At 44.0% G+C, this 19,780-nt stretch overlaps 1 protein-coding gene across 1 annotated transcript in view; it reads right to left on the reverse strand.

The window, feature by feature from the left end:
• Positions 1-17,860, reverse strand: part of LOC145389775 (uncharacterized) — a 74,330-nt gene extending 56,470 nt beyond the window's left edge. The window contains exons 1-3 of the mRNA XM_080264939.1: positions 17,857-17,860; positions 2,222-2,325; positions 1,588-1,705 (exon numbers count right to left, since the gene is read on the reverse strand). Coding sequence (XP_080121065.1) covers positions 1,588-1,705; positions 2,222-2,325; positions 17,857-17,860 — 226 coding nt within the window. The remainder of the gene's footprint in view (positions 1-1,587; positions 1,706-2,221; positions 2,326-17,856) is intronic.
• Positions 17,861-19,780: the final 1,920 nt, after the last annotated feature.

Below are 19,780 nucleotides of genomic sequence, written 5' to 3' on the forward strand. Positions count from 1 at the left end.
TGTGTGTGTGTGTGTGTGTGTGTGTGTGTGTGTGTGTGAGTGTGGGTGTGTGTGTGTGTGGGTGTGGCGATGCGTGTGTGCAAGAGATAGAAAAACCCAACTGTCGGTGTGAACCAAAAGGCAGGAGTGGCCATAAAGAATTTTCATGTACACCATTGGGGCTCCTCCACGTGATTCATAGGCTACGCCTTCGCCATCAGACGTAAGTGATACCGTTATAGGAGATCCCTGGCCACAGCAGACCTACTCGCCACAGCAGACCTACTCCCCACAGCAGACCTACTCCCCACAGCAGACCTACTCCCCACAGCAGACCTACTCCCCACAGCAGACCCACCCTCACAGCACACTCAGGCATATGTGTAGCTCTGGTGGGCTAGAACAGTAAGTGCTTCTGTTATACAAGACCCCTGGCCACTGGAATCCTTCTCTACTCCAGTGTATGCCTGGTGCGATAAAGCTGGTTCCTGCAGCCTTTAAGATAAGTACATATGAAGTGCCATTGAAAAGAGGTGTAGGTGCTGCCTCGTTTGTATCTTCATAGTGTTCCACCAGGTCGTCGGCAGATGTCTAGGATGCTACTGTGAGAAACATCGAGATCAATGGTTCATCCTGTTACAACATTCCTTATACCTGGCCCCTGCAGTACCTTTGACAAACAGTACTCCCTTTACCTGGCCCTTACAGTACTTTATTTACCTGGTCCCCACAGTACCTTTCACAGCAGTCCCTTTACCTGGCCCCTGCAGTACCTTTGACAAACAGTAGTCCCTTTACCTGGCCCCTGCAGTACCTTTGACAAACAGTAGTCCCTTTACCTGGCCCCTGCAATACCTTTGACAAACAGTAGTCCCTTTACCTGGCCCCTGCAATACCTTTGACAAACAGTAGTCCCTTTACCTGGCCCCTGCAGTACCTTTGACAAACAGTAGTCCCTTTACCTGGCCCCTGCAATACCTTTGACAAACAGTAGTCCCTTTACCTGGCCCCTGCAATACCTTTGACAAACAGTAGTCCCTTTACCTGGCCCCTGCAATACCTTTGACAAACAGTAGTCCCTTTACCTGGCCCCTGCAGTACCCTTCTGTCTACCACCAAACTGCTAGCCTCACGTACTCTCATAATTCGTATGCTGCTGCACTACCTTATCCTGTACTCCTGTCTCCCTACATACATTCTATCACACCAAGCCCCACCATACATACTCAGCTGCCCTTTTGTGCACTCTTCGGCTCACCTTCCCCAACTGCCTCTGTTTTTGAGCTAAAAATCTTCCTGTTGTTTCTGTTTCACTCCCTGTTCTTCTAGCTGGAGGGATTATATAGTGTTCTTTAAATCTTCACTAATGACGGCAAGGTTAAGACACAGACAGACAGACAGACAGACACACACACACACACACACACACACACACACACACACACACACACACACACACACACACAGTATGTAAAAAAGAAGTCCCCACCAACATTAAAGGGAGCGAGAAGGCCTGAAGGTGGCCGATAATTTTACAACCTAGTCTTGCCAGCACAACACTAGCGGTCGCACCTCATTATGTAGGAGTCTGTGTCGCCCTGCTCTTGCCTGACACACACCCATATCTCAGTCCCTCGTACACATTGACCAAGGGCCTCACTGTGCCGCAGTCTGTGTCACCCTGCTCTAGTCTGACATCCAGCCACATCTCAGTCTTCTGTATAAGCTGAGCATGAAGGACACATTATAAAGGAGTCTGGCGTGTAGACATACTGCGAGGCGTAAGGGAAGGGAATATTGAATTTCCGATCAGAGAGTGACAGAGACAGACAGACAGACAGACAGACAGACAGACAGCGAAGCCAGATTTCTCATTCAATTATCCAACGGAAAACGCGACACCAATCATTACAGACAGATACTAAACCCAGCTCTAACGGCCTTCAATAAGAGTTAATGATGTAATGACGAAAAGACCAGAGGCAACTGCACAAATAATGGAGTCCTGCGTAAGACTCGTTATATGATTTATTCTCTCTCTCTCTCTCTCTCCCTCGTACCTTAGCAGTAGTTTCTATATTAATGATTGGACAGACAGACAGATAGACAGATAAATAGATAGATACATAGATAGATAGACATTTCAGCTTTCTACCCAAACCAGCGTCACAGCATCCCACACATATAAGATCAGCTTTATACCAAATAAGAGACGCCTATAAATTCACAGTATAGCTGTTGCCTGGGCTGGTGTCTTTAGCCTCACATTAATTGAAGACACTGAGGCCCAGGGTGACTCCAAAGCAATCAGTGTCAGCCAGAGAGCACTAAACACGTGTGAGAGAGCTGCAGAGACACGACCACCAGGCTCTGAGATGACATATAGTTATTAGTGTCAGCCAGAGAGCACTAAACACGTGTGAGAGAGCTGCAGAGACACGACCACCAGGCTCTGAGATGACATATAGTTATTAGTGTCAGCCAGAGAGCACTAAACACGTGTGAGAGAGCTGCAGAGACACGACCACCAGGCTCTGAGATGACATATAGTTATTAGTGTCAGCCAGAGAGCACTAAACACGTGTGAGAGAGCTGCAGAGACACGACCACCAGGCTCTGAGATGACATATAGTTATTAGTGTCAGCCAGAGAGCACTAAACACGTGTGAGAGAGCTGCAGAGACACGACCACCAGGCTCTGAGATGACATATAGTTATTAGTGTCAGCCAGAGAGCACTAAACACGTGTGAGAGAGCTGCAGAGACACGACCACCAGGCTCTGAGATGACATATAGTTAGCCTTTGAGAAAACAGGAGAGACTTTGCAAGAGGCTGAACGCAAGAGTAAAATTAATTAGATGGTCACATGGTTCTTCTGGTGACCGTGTTATATCTATCATGAATACTGAATTTAAGGCTGACCCGAGACTTCATGCACTGAATTAAGATGATGAAGAAGAGATAGACAGATAGACAAACAGATAGACACAGAAAGATTGACATTTTTAGATATTGATGTGTGTGTGTGTGTGTGTGTGTGTGTGTGTGTGTGTGTGTGTGTGTGTGTGTGTGTGTGTGTGTGTGTGTAAACTGTGTCAGTATCAAAACACGTTCTAATATACAAGAGAAAGCTAAGGTATAATAAGCAGAATAAACAGCTGAAGAACTGGTGCAACGATGCTTCCCATGCCACATAGCCAGCAGCCTCTCAGTGCACCCCAAACCATCCCAATCTGTTCCCTCGTCCATTCTAGAGCGACAGTTATAAGAATGGGTGAAGATTTTAGTGACAAGAGAGAGACGTCAAGATGGGGAAAAAGCCTACTGTCGGATAGAGAATGAAATCTTGGGAGGCCTGTGGAATTCTTGGTTGTGGAGAGAGTGACTGGGTGTAAAAATATGTCCTTGCATGTGTTCCCAGTTTATATGTTTAGATTTGGTATGAATGAAAGGGAGGAATTGATTTAGAGATATTAAACAACTGGGACGATGGTGGAAAGAAAATGATGCGTGTGCAGAACTGTTATTGGGAGAGAGAGAGAGAGAGAGAGAGAGAGAGAGAGAGAGAGAGAGAGAGAGAGAGGTCACTGGGTCAAGTAGGCAGGCAGGATCACAATGAGGTATAATGACGCCCCAAACATATTATCGCGTCTCACCAGTCTACATTCCACACAGCCTCTCTGATCTTTAAGCAAAAAATAAAGCCTAACTAACAACAAGAAGTAAGTATAAGTTGGCTATTCATGCTTCAAGTGAAATGGAAAAGTAATCAGGAAGTTCAATAAAATTCTTCCTGAATATTATGATAAATGAAACTCTCACTGGCAGAAATGATCCATGATTTTTTACATTCATGACTAATGTGATGGTCTTGGTAGGGATTTTTTTTTCTTATGTCCTGCGGTTTGTTGGAAGGTCATATAAGACTCCTTTGTTTTCATACCCATAAACTGTTCCTTACCCCAGCCTGGTTTGGATCTCAGGCAATTTGGGACCACAGCCCACTGCTATTTCCATTTTACCCATAGAATCCGGTAGCTTAAATATTTGCATGAAGAATGAATCGAAACCTATTCATCTGACAGGATATTCTGGTTCCCGTTGCTACCCACCCCATGATGGGGAAATTAACTGGCAAAATCATCTAATATATTACCACTACGCCGGGAATCGAACCCGGGACTCTCAGGTGAGAGCAAGGCAGCAAACCACTACACCACGACCAGGTAAAAGTTGTCTCACATTGTCACAATCTTGTAACCAATCTTGTAACCAATGTCCCTCCGTGGGCATGGAGAGGATGAGATAACCCCCTGGCACTCGGGCAAGTAGATGCTTTTAATCTATCCCAAGCACTTATGGCAAGTCAGAATGATGAGAGAAACCTGTACTTTACACAGGAAAAATCATCCAATATATTACCACTAGGCATAATGGTAATATATATATTGGATGATTTTTCCTGTGTAAAGTACAGGTTTCTCTCTTCATTTTAACTGGCAAAACTTGATCTACAACACATAACTTTGGGCTCTAACCCAGTTGTGCTTGGAGATTTAATACTAGGTTCGGTGGAGACAGAGAAGTGAGGGCATGTAAACGTGTGTGGTGTGTTTCGTGGGAAAAGTCAATTAAATAGAGACAGATATTCCTGGAAGTTCATATTTCGAGCCCATTCATATGAAACATGCTGCAGGCTGGTACACAGACAGACAAATAGCTATAAAAGTTCAGAGCTAGCTGTGCATCACCTCCATATCTTTAACTTTCTCTGCCTCAGCCTCCTCTGCCACCTGTCTCGTATGATATAAATCAGATAGTCCTTCAGCCCGTCCCCCCGCTTCCCTCTCAAACAACATCCACCTCAGCATCAGACACCTACACTGCCAACTTTTACTCCCACATGCGACTCTGACGAGAAGCCTACACGTGGTGGCACTGTGCATCCTGGGTGAAGCGAAGCAGCTGTAGCGTCTACCCTGGAGCCAAACTTCCTTATATTTTCCTGCGCACTGTCGTGGGGAAGGGCCCTGGATCGATCCTGGTTAGGCGCTGTATACAAAGGGGTACCGGATCCCTACATGGTGTATGTACTTCGTATGGTACTATACCTGTAAGAGGGCCCCACAAAAGCAGTTGTTTACCTGTGGTCCACGGGAGTGTTTGGTCAGACAGACCTGGCTTAAACAACAGCAACAACAACTCTCACATCTGAGAAAGTTGAAAGACGGACAGGCAACGCTCTTACCACTCCTAGGCTCCTATAACTCACTACCAGCTGAACAAATCATCTGAATAGACAGCTAGAGTTGTTCCTGGCATGAGTGAGTGACATTATACCCACAATCAGTACACAGGCCACGTGCACTACCAAACTCTTACTCCCAAAGGGTTGAGAAAGTACAGAAGACATAATACACTCCTTTTAAACTAGCTTAGCTTAAAATTCCATACTCTCCATCCTGAATGTTGAGTTGTAGGGATACAATAGCACTAGAATATTATGCCTGTCGCGTAGAAATGCAAAGGACGTAGAACTGTATTATTGTCTTTGGCTGCAAATGGGCTATGTGAATTAAGCTGCAAAAGGACGAAAATCTGGGTCAAGTTAAGAGTAAAAGGAGTACAGTCTCGTCAACAAGAAAGGCACTGAAAGTCACTGATATGTCGCCCGTTGAAGAGATTTGGCCAATAATATTGCCATAACTTTGACCTTATCTGATTTCCTTGCTTAGTAGGTTTTAAATTGGAAGCTTCATTAGTAAGATGAAACTTAGCTCTCCAAGGCCTGCATAAATTTCTTTCTCTCTACCTCCTAAGACGAGTGTGTGTGTGTGTGTGTGTGTGTGTGTGTGTGTGTGTGTGTGTGTGTGTGTGTGTGTGTGTGTGTGAGAGAGAGAGAGAGAGAGAGAGAGGCAGCTCCTGTCTCCCTGAACCAAAGATAATTCTAACACCATCAATATACTGTACATACAGGTATATAAAGACATGAATAAAACTGAGTATTATCAAGACAATGGAAAGTCAAGTCAAGTGGGTTTAGTCAAGTGTGAGCGAGTTCATTTGCCAGACAGCAAGTGAGTCATCAGAATTCAGGACACGTACGACCGCTAGAAGGAACAGGACGACCCCTAGTAGGCAAGAACGACCCCCTCTTCCAGTACACAGGGCCCCCAGTTTGATGACTCCATGCCAGAGCACATACGACCCCAGTAGGCAAAGGACGACCCCCTACCAGAGCACACACGACCCTCAATAGTCAAGGAACAACCCCACTTTCCAGACCCCCTACCAAAGCAACACGACCCCCACTCTGACGTCCCTTACCAGAGCAAACACGACCCCCACTCTGACGTCCCCTACCAGAGCAAACACGACCCCCACTCTGACGTCCCCTACCAGAGCACAAACGACCCCAGTAGGCAAAGGACGACCCCCTACCACAGCGCAAACGACCACCACTAGGCAGGGAACAACACCCAACCAAAGCACTACACAAAAGTAATGGTGGAGGAAATTTAGGGTGTAAAATGAAAGAGGGTTCAGATCTGTGCCCATCGAATACACGTAACTTATTTAGAAAGATGACCTATTTTTGCTACGTCGCAGTCTTACCCTCACTATACTCTTTCTACTCTAACTTGGCCTAAAAACTGCCATCAGTCCGACTTCAGTGCTGAATGGAACAATAGGTTATCGCAAGAATATGATGCTAGTCACGAAGAAGTACTATGGCAAGGATGCAGAGACGCAGCATTCTTTTTCTGGCACTGAGCTACGTGAATTACGTTGCAAATGGGCGAGAATATGTGCCAAGTTAAATCCAAATACATCAGTAAGAGTGGCGACAACAACCTGTATATAAGAGGAAGAATAGGAGAGAAATTAGTGGTCATTCCCTAGTACCTTCAGTAATCCAATCAGTATTAGGGGTTCTTCCTACCTTAAATACATTCAAGATGGTAAACTGGGAAAAAACAAACATCCCTGTGGTGAAGGGATTAAAACAAGAGTTGCGGAGATGAGTGAAGCTAGTTGTGTATAACGATGTGTGGAGTATTTCAGAGTCGATATATATGCAAATGATGCTGTGTTGCTTGCTAATAGTGAAGGGAATGTTTGTGGACTGCGAATGAGGTTTGTGCATGTCTGTTAGTGGCGAGAGCTCAGTGGAAATGTAGGTAAGAGAGAAGGAATGGTTGTGGGGAGAGAGCAGTAACTCAAAGTGTTGTGTCAGTGAATGGAGGGAAACTGAAAGGACAAAAAAGCTTAACTACCAACGTAACCACCTGCAATATCCACTACATAATCTAACCATGATGTAAATAGTTGAACTAGTATTCAGAATCAATGTAGCCGTCATCATCATCATCATAATCAACTGACCTTTTCTCCTCACTGAAAGATGGGGTTCAACTCACAAGGAAAGACAAACACGAACGAGGCAGATCAATAAAACACACACACACACCACACACACACACACACACACACACACACACACACACACACACACACACACACACACACACACAGACTCAAAACAGTAACATCTATTAAAAACAAGAACAGTAAGAGAAAAACACCGAGTATGAATGTAACTGACAATAAATATAGATATATAGATGGATAGAAACGCAGATAAATTGATATTCATAATACACATATAGCCTACAAAGATTAATATACATACACAGCTTCATAAGTCTCCAGATACACAGACAGATACACAGAAAAACACTGGATAGACAGACACAGAAAGGAAAAGGGAAAAGAATATAAAGGAAAGAGCGATGATACGAAGAAATCATCGAAAAAATGGAATAACTGATCATAAGAAAATTATTTATACAAAGAGGGTGACTTTATATAACATGGGAAGGTGAGCGGGTGAGATGATTTTGTGATTACGGTACCAAAGCATGACGGTGCTCTCTCTCTCTCTCTCTCTCTCTCTCTCTCTCTCTCTCTCAACTCCTTTTCTTTTCTCTCTCCCTGACAAATTGGTACACAGGAGACAGAATTGTAAAATCTGATTGCTCTCTGCTTCAAGTATGTAATTTGATATCATTCTTATAGGGTGGAAATTGGTCTACTTGTGTGTGTGTGTGTGTGTGTGTGTGTGTGTGTGTGTGTGTGTGTGTGTGTGTGTGTGTGTGTGTGTGTGTGTGTGTGTGTGTGTGTGTGTGTGTGTGTGTGTGTGTGTGAGAGAGAGAGAGAGAGAGAGAGAGACCTCCCTAGCAGCTCTTCTTTGGCGATTTAGTTTGCATTTAATTCCTCACCATTTTCCCCCCTTATTTCTTAAGTATCTGCAATATATCCCTGTATTTCCCCTATGACACTTCTCTACGTCCCTAAATTTCCCTAAAGATTCCCTCTATTGCCCCTAAAATATTTCCCATTACGTAGCAAGTCTCTCTCAGTCCTTATATCTCCCCTAAATCTTCCCTTTCTCTCCCCAAACACATTTCCCTTTGCCATTTACCCTCCCCATTGGCCACATATAGTAGCCCTACCTTCACCTTGGCCTAAATGAAAACAAAAGAAGCTGGAACAATGGGAGTTGGGATTAGAGTTGGCACTTGAGTTGACACTTGAGTTGGGACTTGACACTTGAGTTAGCACTAGAGCTGAAACTTTATTTGGCACTCGAGTTGGCAGTAAAGTTGTCACTTGAGTTGGTACCTAAGTTGGCGCTTGAGTTCGGACCTAAGTTGGCGTTTGAGTTGGCTCTTGAGTTACCCTTGGAGTTTGGACTTACGTTCGCGCTTGAGATGTAACATAAGCTGACGCTTGAGTTGGTGCTTAAGTTAGCTCTTGAGTTGGCACTTACGTTGACAGCTGAGTTGTAGCTTACGCTGCATTTGAGTTTGGACTTAAGTTGACACTTGAGTTGGGACTTAAGTTGGTGATAGAGTTTGGACTTAATTTGGCGCTTGAGTTGGGACCTAAGCTGGCCCTTGAGTTGAGATTAAGTTGGTGCTTGAGTGGGACTTAGGCTGGCACTTGAGGCTTAATTTTTCGCTTGTGCTGTGACTTATGTTGACGTTTGAGCTGGGACCTAAGTTGGCACTTGAGTTTGTATGCTGTCACATGAGTTGGGACTTAGGTTGACACTTGAGTTGGGACTTAAGCTGGCACTTGAGTTAGGACTTAAGTTTCCCCTTGAGTTGACACTTACGTTGGGGCTTGATTCGAGACTTAGGTTGGCACTTGAGTTGGGGTTTCAGTTGGCACTGGAGCTGGGACTTAATTTTGCACTTCAGTTGGGATTTAAGTTTGTTCTTGATTAGGGACTGAGGTTGGCACTTCGAGTTGGTACTTAGGTTGACACTTGAGTTGGGACTTAAGTTGACTCATGAGTTGGAACTTAAGCTTTCACTTGAGTTTGGAATAATGTTGGCACTTGAACTGCAACATAAGTTAGCACTTGAGTTGGGACTTAAGTTGACTCGTGAGTTGGGACTTAAGTTGACACTTGAGCTGTAACTTAGGTTGGTAGCCCCACACTCCCCCTGCCTGTCAGCTGGGATATACCGGTACGTACATATTGCCTTTCACACACTCTGAAGCCAAGGAGGGTTTTCAGTACTGCATCGACTTCATCTGCTCTCCCTCCCTGCCTGCAGTATGCGATGCACTTTGCCTTCACACACTAATGGCAGACAAGCACACTATTAGCCTAGTAGCCACATACACCCTGCCAGTAAGCTAGGATATATATACTGCCTTCACACACTAATGGCAGACACAAGCACACTATTAGCCTAGTAGCCACATACACCCTGCCAGTAAGCTAGGATATACATACTGCCTTCACACACTAATGGCAGACACAAGCACACTATTAGCCTAGTAGCCACATACACCCTGCCAGTAAGCTAGGATATATATACTGCCTTCACACACTAATGGCAGACACAAGCACACTATTAGCCTAGTAGCCACATACACCCTGCCAGTAAGCTAGGATATATATACTGCCTTCACAAACTAATGGGAAATTTTGGATTATTGCACCAACTTCATTATCTCTTCCTATAAGCCACACACCAAGTGCCTTCGGCAATTATGATTCCAGGCTTGATTGGACACAGTCGGGGAAGAAGCCAGTTTCATTATCTGGTGCAGCACAAATCTGCCAAACCCTTACTCTTAGTTCTCTCTAATTGGGTTTACTGCGAAGATGGAGTTTCGGTCTGACCTGAACCCATGTCTACTCGGAATTGCATGAAATCCATAATATAGCTAATGTTAGTATGTGGCTGTAATTCTGTCATATGAACAACTGAGATAGAGTGAAATCAGACACATCAAACACTGTAATTATTACTAACACAGATACCGTATATTTGCAGTATTTCAAACGTATTTACTTCTCGTTCCTCTTCTAACTCCTTTGTTTTTCTCCTACCTCGGTTATCTATTACTCCAAGTATCCTATAAATCACAGCAGACTCTCCATGATCTCTCTCTCTCTCTCTCTCTCTCTCTCAAAGAGGAGAGAGAAATACGGAAGGCAGAACACAATGCCGGCAGAGCAATATCGGTGAAATATGACTCATGACTGCATGCCACCTGTACCCCTCCTCACCAACCCTTCCACCCACCCATTTTCCTGACCCTCTTCCACCAACCTACCCACCTAACGCTCCCCTATCCATCCACCCATCGCCCGCCCACCCATCTGGCCATCAGTCCTGGTCAGTGCTGTGCTGCAGGTGTATAATTATGCTAACTATAATTACCTTACCGTCTACCTCAAGCCACTTGGGGAGGTCTCACAATAATAGTGTTCATTTAACGAACACCACTATGGCACATTTTCTAGTCAGCTTCGGGGGCTTTCTGGCAATCTTCCAAGCCAACTCATTCCTGCATCAAGTGTTTTTTGTACTAGTTCATGAAGTACTTCTACACACAGTTCCAATATATATAAAACATTATCTCTCCTTCTCTCTCTCCATCTGTCTATCTAGCTATCTATCTGCCTACCTTCCTATTTATCTACCTATCTATCTATCCTATCTTTGTCTTTCTCATCCCACACAACCCAACACTCCCTCCTCTACTCATACTCATTTTTTGTATTAACATCAGTCATGGTACTTTCTCCCTTGACCAAGAGAGCTTCTGTTATGGACTCTTGAGGGCATGACCCGTGTTTCGACCCCAGCTGACCTTAAAAGAGTAGGGGGAAGGGGAGGAGGGAGCGGGAGGAAAGGGAGAGGGGATAAAAAGGAGGAAGGAGCAATAAGGGGAACCAGAATTGGAAGGAAAGGGAGAAAAAGAATTAGAGGAAACCATTAATTTGTTAAACACACACACACACACACACACACACACACACACACACACACACACACACACACACACACACAATAAAGCCTTCACATACATCAACAAGCAAGGAAGGTCCACATCTGCAAAGCCACAACACAGTTACCTCTGACCCGTAAAAGGATCCCACGGACGTAGATGGCCAGAGACAAAATGAAAACTGGACCCACTAACACCACACCACACCACACCATACCACACCACAGCACACTACTCTGCCCTACCCCTACCCTTTCCCCCTTACCTGGAGTCTTCACAGGATATATCTCCCCCCCCCCCTCTCTCTCCCTCTCTTAATATTCCAGAAGCTTGCTATCTTGCTCACAGCACCTAATAGAGCCTACACATCAAGCTTACATGTTTAACTTAGATCTGTAAACTGATCAGAGCAGCACCTGGCAAGTCTGACGGTAGTGTTTATATTTTAGCTGACTTTCCCTTCTCCCTTTCTCCCTCTCTCCCTTCTTTCTTTCTACTTCTCTCCCTCTCTCCTCTTCCCTCTCTCACTTTCCCTCTCTCACTTTCCCTCTCTCCTTTTCTCCCTATCTCCTCCTTCCCTTTCTACTTTTCTCCCTCGTTTCCTTACCCTTCTCCATCCCCCTCACCCTCTTCTACACTCTCTTGCTAAACCCCCTTCACTCTCTCCTCTCTCATTCCCTTTCCTTTCTTCCATCCCCTTCACCCTCTCCTTATCTCCCTCTCTCTTCTTCCAGTCCTTTCATTCTCGCTTTCTTCTCTCCCCCTCTCCTTTTCTCTTCTTTCGTCCCCTTCACCCTCCCTTCCTTCTTCTCTCCCTATCCCTTCTTCCTCCTCCTTACCCTATCTTTCGCTTCGTTTTCTCTTATAATCTTTAATTCTATAGAACGTTTATTCTAACCTGACCAAGATCTCTAACCCCTTTCAGCTCTATTGATGGCCAAGTATAGTCAGACTGGAGGGATAATTTGACTTTTAACCAAGGAGATTCATTCCTACCTCAAAACTAAAGTTGATCGCATTCCATGAAACCACGGCTTAGTAATCAATCTGTTAGAGTGGCCCAGTTCCCTCAGATGAAATATAGACTACGGTATATCTAGCTTCCCTCTATCATGTCTTCTATTGGCAGAGTTGTGTTATTCAGAGGCTTGGTTACTCTCCTTTCCCCAATACTCCTTATGTTATGAATCCCAACGATGTGGAAAGGATAAACATTGATTGACTGGGAGTGTATGCGAGGGAGGTGGAGGGGGAGGGAGAGACCAAGGATGAGATGGAGGGATGGGGTGGAGGAATATAGGAGAGAGGGGGTGAGAATGAGAAACTAAGTAGGAGGGTGTATGTGAGTGAGGTGGAGAGGGAGAGGAGGAAGTGGAGACCAAGGATGAGATAGAGGGATGGAGAGAGGCTGTGAGTTGGAAGGAAGGCAGGGAAATGTCAAAGTGGAGGCGATTTGTTTGTGGCCACCCATTACAAGATAAATGCGTCTGGCAAGAGAAAGACAGACAGACAGATAGAGAAGCAGATAGACAGTTAAACAGATAGACAAATTTGAACCCTGGACTCACACACTGTGGCCAGATGTTAAAAGCTTATCACTTACCTGTAATGTCTCTCACCGCCACAGTCTCTTACCTGGAGAAGAGATAAATAATGTTAGTATGTTGAGATAATATACAGTCACTGAGAAAGTCGTAGTGTTTTCCATGTTATTGTTGCACATAATTATTTTGTGTGTGTCCCTGAAGACGAATATAAATGCTAATAAAAATAGCTACAGGAAGGAAATTATCACACTTCTTAACACGATAATACCAGAATAAATATAAGACAAGCGATCCTGTGAATTCCTCTCTCTATAAAAATGTACTAAGAAATATACTAGGTGTGTGCTGGGAATGGACTGTACAACAAGTGGGAATTTCTCCAGTTCATTTGCTGAGTCAACATGCAACACAAGACCGCCGAAGGACCCATGCCCCACCAGTCACTCTGTTCCATCACACACAACGCTGAAGGGGAGCCTGCGCGTGGTGGCACTGTGCAGTCTGGCGGATCTCCGACATTTCACTCTTATTGTCACAGCTGCCAAGGTCAGAGAACATTTCAATCTACCCCATTTGGATACCGGTCAAGCCTTTCACTGGCCTGGTATCAGTGGCCTTGCATCAGTACTGCCTATTTACCGGGCACTCCAGGAGCTATATTGCCAGGTTTATCTCTCTGCTGGTGTATTTATGGCCAGTTGGGAGGGCGGGTTGGATGTTGAAGCATCCGTGTTCTTATCGTACCGTAGCATTTCTTCCTTTGCTATTTATTTTGCTTATTACACCGAGAATCATTCACGCAGACAATGTTATTTTTATATCATCTATTTATTTGCCAACGTTATCTCCCTGCTGGTGTATTTACGGCATCCTTCTTATCTAAGGGGCGTGGAAAGCTTCGTAGCGCTTTACATTTGGCTTTTTATTTTGCTTGATTACATCGACACTCCTTCAGGCTTATTATTTATTGTTATTATTATTTTATTTCTTTGCCATCGCTATGTCTCTGCCAGTGGGCGAGGTGGGATGCATTTTTTTTTTTTTTTTTTTTTTTGGTCATTCAGTCATATTGGCATCGTCGGATCGAATATCTAGAAAAAAGACTCGGCAAAGTCGCACCCTCGTCATCCTCAAATAATATAAGGTAATATGTTAGGTTAACGTTAGGTTAGGCCTAAGCTGGTCAGGTATAGGTTGGTTTAATGTCAAAACACGGCTTTGCTGATGATTTTATGGTTTGATTAGCCATTCACCTGTTCCCGAGCGACGGCATTGGCCAATTATTTTTCGCTAATCTCGCTCCGATGTTACCCCCTCTACCAAAAAAAAAAAAAAAAAAAAAAAAGGCAGGCGTGGTAGATGTAGAGGCAGCCATGTTGCTGTCACAGGGGACCGTGGTCTTGTTTTGGCTTCGTAACACAGATATACAATCGTCCCTCAACCCCTTCCCAGTCCCGCTAAAAGAGGTTGGTGGAATGCAAGCAAGTGGCAACTTCAGCCTACAGTCTACCGAGCTCATCTCATTATGAATATTGGGCCGCAAAAGTAACTAATAAACTGTTTGACACTATCTAATACGTACGAGAGCTGCTGGACCTTTGGGAACGGGCTGGTTCGTCTATGTTCAGAGTTGAGTGCATTAAAAGAATTCTCCCTCCTAATTCCTTTCACCCTTCTCTCCCTGCATGAAGTGACAGGGATATACGCGACACACACACACACACACACACACACACACACACACACACACACACACACACACACAGTTAAACCCCAAGAGTACCTCCTTCACTAACAGTGCAATTCGAGTCTGCCTTATCAGAATTACTAGCTCACTGCAATAACCACTCGGCCACCGTCCCCACCACTGTTGCTTTGCTATAAACACTTCTTATGCACACTCACAAGGATGGCGAGGGGCAGATCTGTGAGTGTGTATATCGTGTGTCTGTAGGAGGTAGTTGGCAATTTATCACACAAATATTTCACTGTTCCTCTTGCACTATCTTAGGCGAAAGTGGGTGGGGGGGAAGTGTGTATGTGGGGGGGGGTTCTGTGTATGTGGGGGGGGTTCTGTGTGTGTGTGTGGGGGGGAGTGTTTTGTGTGTGTGTGTGTGTGTGTGTGTGTGTGTGTGTGTGTGTGTGTGTGTGTGTGTAATTTATAGCACATCCACATTCTTCTCTCAGTACTAGTCTTATCATGTTTTATTTAAATATATATAGAGTAGACCATATCCATATATAGCACTCCATTAGAAAGTCACACACACACACACACACACACTCTCTCTCTCTCTCTCTCTCTCTCTCTCTCAACCCTTAATTAGGAGCAGAAAATTGACCTGCCGGGGTGCAAGAAACCTACAATAGGGAATTTTCGTACCCAAGTGATTTTACGACGCAGAGAAAACAGTGTAGCGTGAGTATGAACAATTGAGAGTGAAAGCAGTGGAAACGGATATGTTGAGAAGAATGAGAAACTGACTAGGAGAGTACAGCTTGGACCCTGCTGGAAGGACGTACGAGTGAGAGCAGTGGAAAGGGATTATCGGAGAGGAGCCTGTGGAGTTACATGGAGAGACAGACAGACAAACGAAGAAGTAAAGGAGTGTTGTGGTGTTGATGTGGATTTGGTTGACACTGTTAAGAGAAAATCTCTGAGATCGCTCGGCCATGTGGGGAGGTTAGAGAATGAGGTACTTGAAGAGTGTATGCAAGTGAGGTGGAGAGGGAGAGGAGGAGGAGACCAGGGATGAGATGGAGAGATGGAGTTGAGAAGTATATGACTGAGAGACTGGAGAGGTAGGTGAATGGGAAGAGGAGGAGGGGGAGACCACGGATGAGATGGAGGGATGGAGTGGAGAGGTATGTGAATGAAAGACTAACTAGAGGAGTGTATGAGAGGGAGAATGAAGGGAAGGGGAGAAGGGGGAAATCACATTGTATTTCACCATTACCAATTCATTATAAACTGATTACTGTCTGAATCATTTAACCAACACGGCAGTGGCTGAGTGGCTTGCGTCCCTAACTCAGATGGAAAATGAGAGACAGATGAATACCAAGGAAATTAACAAAGATAAATACGAAGAAAAATGACTGACATAAATACGAAGAAAACTGAGGCAGATAAATACAAAAAAAAAAAAAAAAAGGAGAGACAAGCAGGAAGGAAAATGAGAAGAGAGAAATAAGAAGGAAAATGAGAAACTGATGAAGACGAAGGAAAAAGAGGGGGTAAATGAAAGAAGTGTCACGTTGACCTTAATGACAGTGTACTTTTAAAACTGAGAGCCAGGTAATTAACTGTATTAAATTGAGAGCCAGGTAATTAAACTGTGTAACCTTATGCTGACACACCACTAGAGGGGGAGGTTATAATGGCTGGTTACCCTCAAACAGGCTCCTATGACCCACTCTCAGCTGGCCACGAAAGGGTTTAGGGTAGTGACAGTGTGCTAGGAATATTGATGGCCTTTGGTTCTTCCCTGCATAAAAAAAAAAAAAAAAATCCAGTGCCTGTACTATGCCCTGCCGTCCATGTTTATAACAAACGACGATTTCCTTCCCATACTCTTGTTTTGTGTTTCATACTGTTAAAACAAAAATTATTACTCAAAATCTTTCATTGCTATAGCCAGTTGAAAAGTACTACTGTTACAACAACAACAACAACTACTACTACTACTACTACTACTACTACTACTACTACTACTACTACTACTACTACTATCTCGTCACTGCAAGACCAGTCGCTTACTCGTATAATTGCAAGTTACTTTAATTACTCCCTTTGACCCTAACAAACTATTATTTTCTCACGCATTTTCCACCGTCTGTTTCCTTCCTTCCCTCCTTCTCTTCCTCCTTCCTTCCTTCCTTCTTCCTTTTCTTCCTTCCCTTTTTCTTCTTCTTTCCATTTCTTCCTTCCCTCCTTCTTTCCTTTTCTTCCTTCCTTCCTTCTTTCCTTTTCTTCCTTCCTTCCTTCTTTCCTTTTCTTCCTTCCCTCCTTCTTTCCTTTTCTTCCTTCCCTCCTTCTTTCCTTCCTTCCTTCTGCTTCTAATTTCCTCCCTGCTTTTTTTTCCCTCCTTCCTTCTTTCTCTTCTGAATTCATCCTCTTTTCTTTATCTTCCTCTTTCCTCTTATTTACTCTGTTTCTTGGCCTTTTCCTCCTTACTTTTTCTTCCCATTTCATCCTCCCTCCCTTTTCTTCCCTCTTTCCTCTGTTTCCTCTTCTTCCTGTTCTTCCTTTTCCTGTTTTTCTTCTTCCTCCTTCCTTCTGCTTCTTCAAACTTCTCTCTAATTCCTTTTCCTCCTCCTCCTCCTCCTCTTCTTCTTCTTCTACTTTTATTTTCATTCAGTTTGAAAGGTTTATGAAAGTGAAATTAAATGCTGTGATAAGATATACAACTGATTACTGTGCTGAGAGAGAGAGAGAGAGAGAGAGAGGGGGGGAGAGGGAGGGAGGGGGGAAGGGTGAATGTCAAACTTTTTATTTCCATCAGAGATAATTAAAGAACTTACAAATGAACCCACAGAGAAGATTAATTTCTTTTAACAGGAGGATCAAAACATATACGCCATTCATCCTGCAAGTCGTAAACGGTACAGGCAGATACAAAAGTCTTTCGCCTCTCCCGTCTTTGTTTCATCGCTGGATTGATAGACGTTGGATGTGACGTTGTAGATTGACGTTCATATACTTATTGATACATGAGTGACAGTATGCTTCTCTGTCCAGTGCGTCTCACTCAAGCATGTGTGTGTGTGTGTGTGTGTGTGTGTGTGTGTGTGTGTGTGTGTGTGTGTGTGTGTGTGTGAGAGAGAGAGAGAGAGAGAGAGAGAGAGAGAGTGGGGGGCGGCGTGGAGGGGGGTTAAGAGAATGTGGCAGAGAAGTGAATCCTCACACTATTAATCAGTGTCTCGCCCTGGTCAGATTCTCTCTCTCTCTCTCTCTCACACACACACACACACACACACACACACACACACACACACACTTTCACTTACTCATACTTGCTCTCCTTTTAGACCAGACACGATTATCTTCAGTCTTTACTTTTATCTTTATTTATTATGGCTTATATGACTCACTTTGGCTGAAGGAAATAGCTTAACGTTAGCTGGTATAAAATGCTAGACTTATCCCCACCATGACGCGGGTAAGCTGAAGAAACTTAACGCATTCGAAAGCTTAAGCAAGAGTACACAAGGCAGAGAGAGAGGCACGTAAAATCCATCAACAAACACAGACATCAGCCAGTACAAACATCAAGCACTCCTCCCCCCAGTGCATTTCTCCACTTCACTTCACAGGCGCTTTTTCTTCCATCCTTAATTCCCTTACATTCAAGCTTATTTTCTCTCTTCATTCTACTCGCTTCCATTGTTCATTGTTCACTTTTTTTTTTATACATTCTACATTCGTTCCATCACTCTCTCAGGCATCAAACATCAAGCCTTCCCCCCTCCAGTGCATTTCTCTGCTTCACTTCCCAGACACACTTTTTCCATCCGAATTTTCTTATATTCACCTCTTCTATCTTCCATTTCCATTCTACCCACTTCCTTTATAAATTCTACACTCTACTGTACTTCTTACTTGTCAAGCATCTACTTTGCCCTTTTGTGTCTTCTTCACCTCATAGTTATCCAAATTCCTTTAAACTATCTCGTTATTTTTTTGTCTCTGCCTTACACATACATTATGTGTGTGTGTGTGTGTGTGTGTGTGTGTGTGTGTGTGTGTGTGTGTGTGTGTATGGTCACGAGGCGCTGTTTGTGGGCTATTGTGCTGGTGTGAGACATTCTGGAGAGGTGCTAAAGTCACTTCCTCTGGCCCCTAGGTTTGACATTAACCTAACCTCTGGACTATCTTATGTATGTTGCTAGTTATTATGTAGTAAGATATTTTACAGTCTTGACATATATACATACCAGCATTTCAAAATATACTGAATTATATAGCTATTTTTGAGGTATATGAAGCTAAATGTAAGAGTCTGGCATTATTTAGCTATAGAGTTTTTGAACGAACCAGATTTTTTAAAAGATATCCTGAAGAGACAAATAATCTGACACACTGGCATACCAGAAGCTTGATTATAACCGGTCAGACAAGCCAACTAGGTGAAGGGATGGAATGTGATAAAGTAGGAAGTGTGGGAGGGAATGTGAGAGAGTAGGGAGGTATGTGAGAGAGGGAGGGAGAGATGTGATGGAATTTGAGGGAGGAGGAGAGTGGGAGAGGGATGGAGAGATCAGGGAATGTGAAGAAGGGAGTATGGAAAAGAGAAAGAGGAAAGAGGTATGTGAGAGAAGGATGGAAGGATAAGTGAGGAGGATGGAGAGAAAAGGTGCTGATATGTGAGGAAGGGGGAAAGGGAGGAAGAGATGGTGAGAAGATGTGATGGAATGTGAGGGAGGAGGATAGATGGAAGGAGAGAAGAAGGAAAGAAGATGTGAGAGTATGTGAGGGAGGAAGAAAGGGCGTGAAGAAGGAAGTATTTGAGAGAGCGAGAGATGTGAAAGAGAGAGGGAAGAGTAGGTGAGAATGAAAAAAGTGAGAAAGGGAGGGAGAAATGATGTTTATATTCGTGCACCAGACTATACTAAAAATTCATACTCTTTATATTTTACACAATTTCAGCTCAAGAATCATAAAAATACAACCCTTCACTTCTTTCCCAATACGACCACCAGCGGAGGGAAGTTAATAGGCTTGCTTTATACTGTGTTTGCCCCGATACCATCATTACTGCGGCCCCCTATCCTTGCATACAAATGTGACGTAGGCGGGGTTCTACAGAGGCAGCTAGTCGACCCACCACAGAATAGCTTAAGGCACGAGAGAACTGGCTGTAAGAGCTGGAAAAGGAACTGCTGTGAGGCCGTGTTGCAACAGAAGCATCTGTTTATCTACAGTAGTACCAGT

Source organism: Coenobita brevimanus, unplaced genomic scaffold (assembly GCF_032717465.1).
Source record: "Coenobita brevimanus isolate Jiangsu-jjx unplaced genomic scaffold, ASM3271746v2 jjx.HiC_scaffold_2061, whole genome shotgun sequence".
NCBI classification, from domain to species: Eukaryota; Metazoa; Arthropoda; class Malacostraca; order Decapoda; family Coenobitidae; genus Coenobita; species Coenobita brevimanus.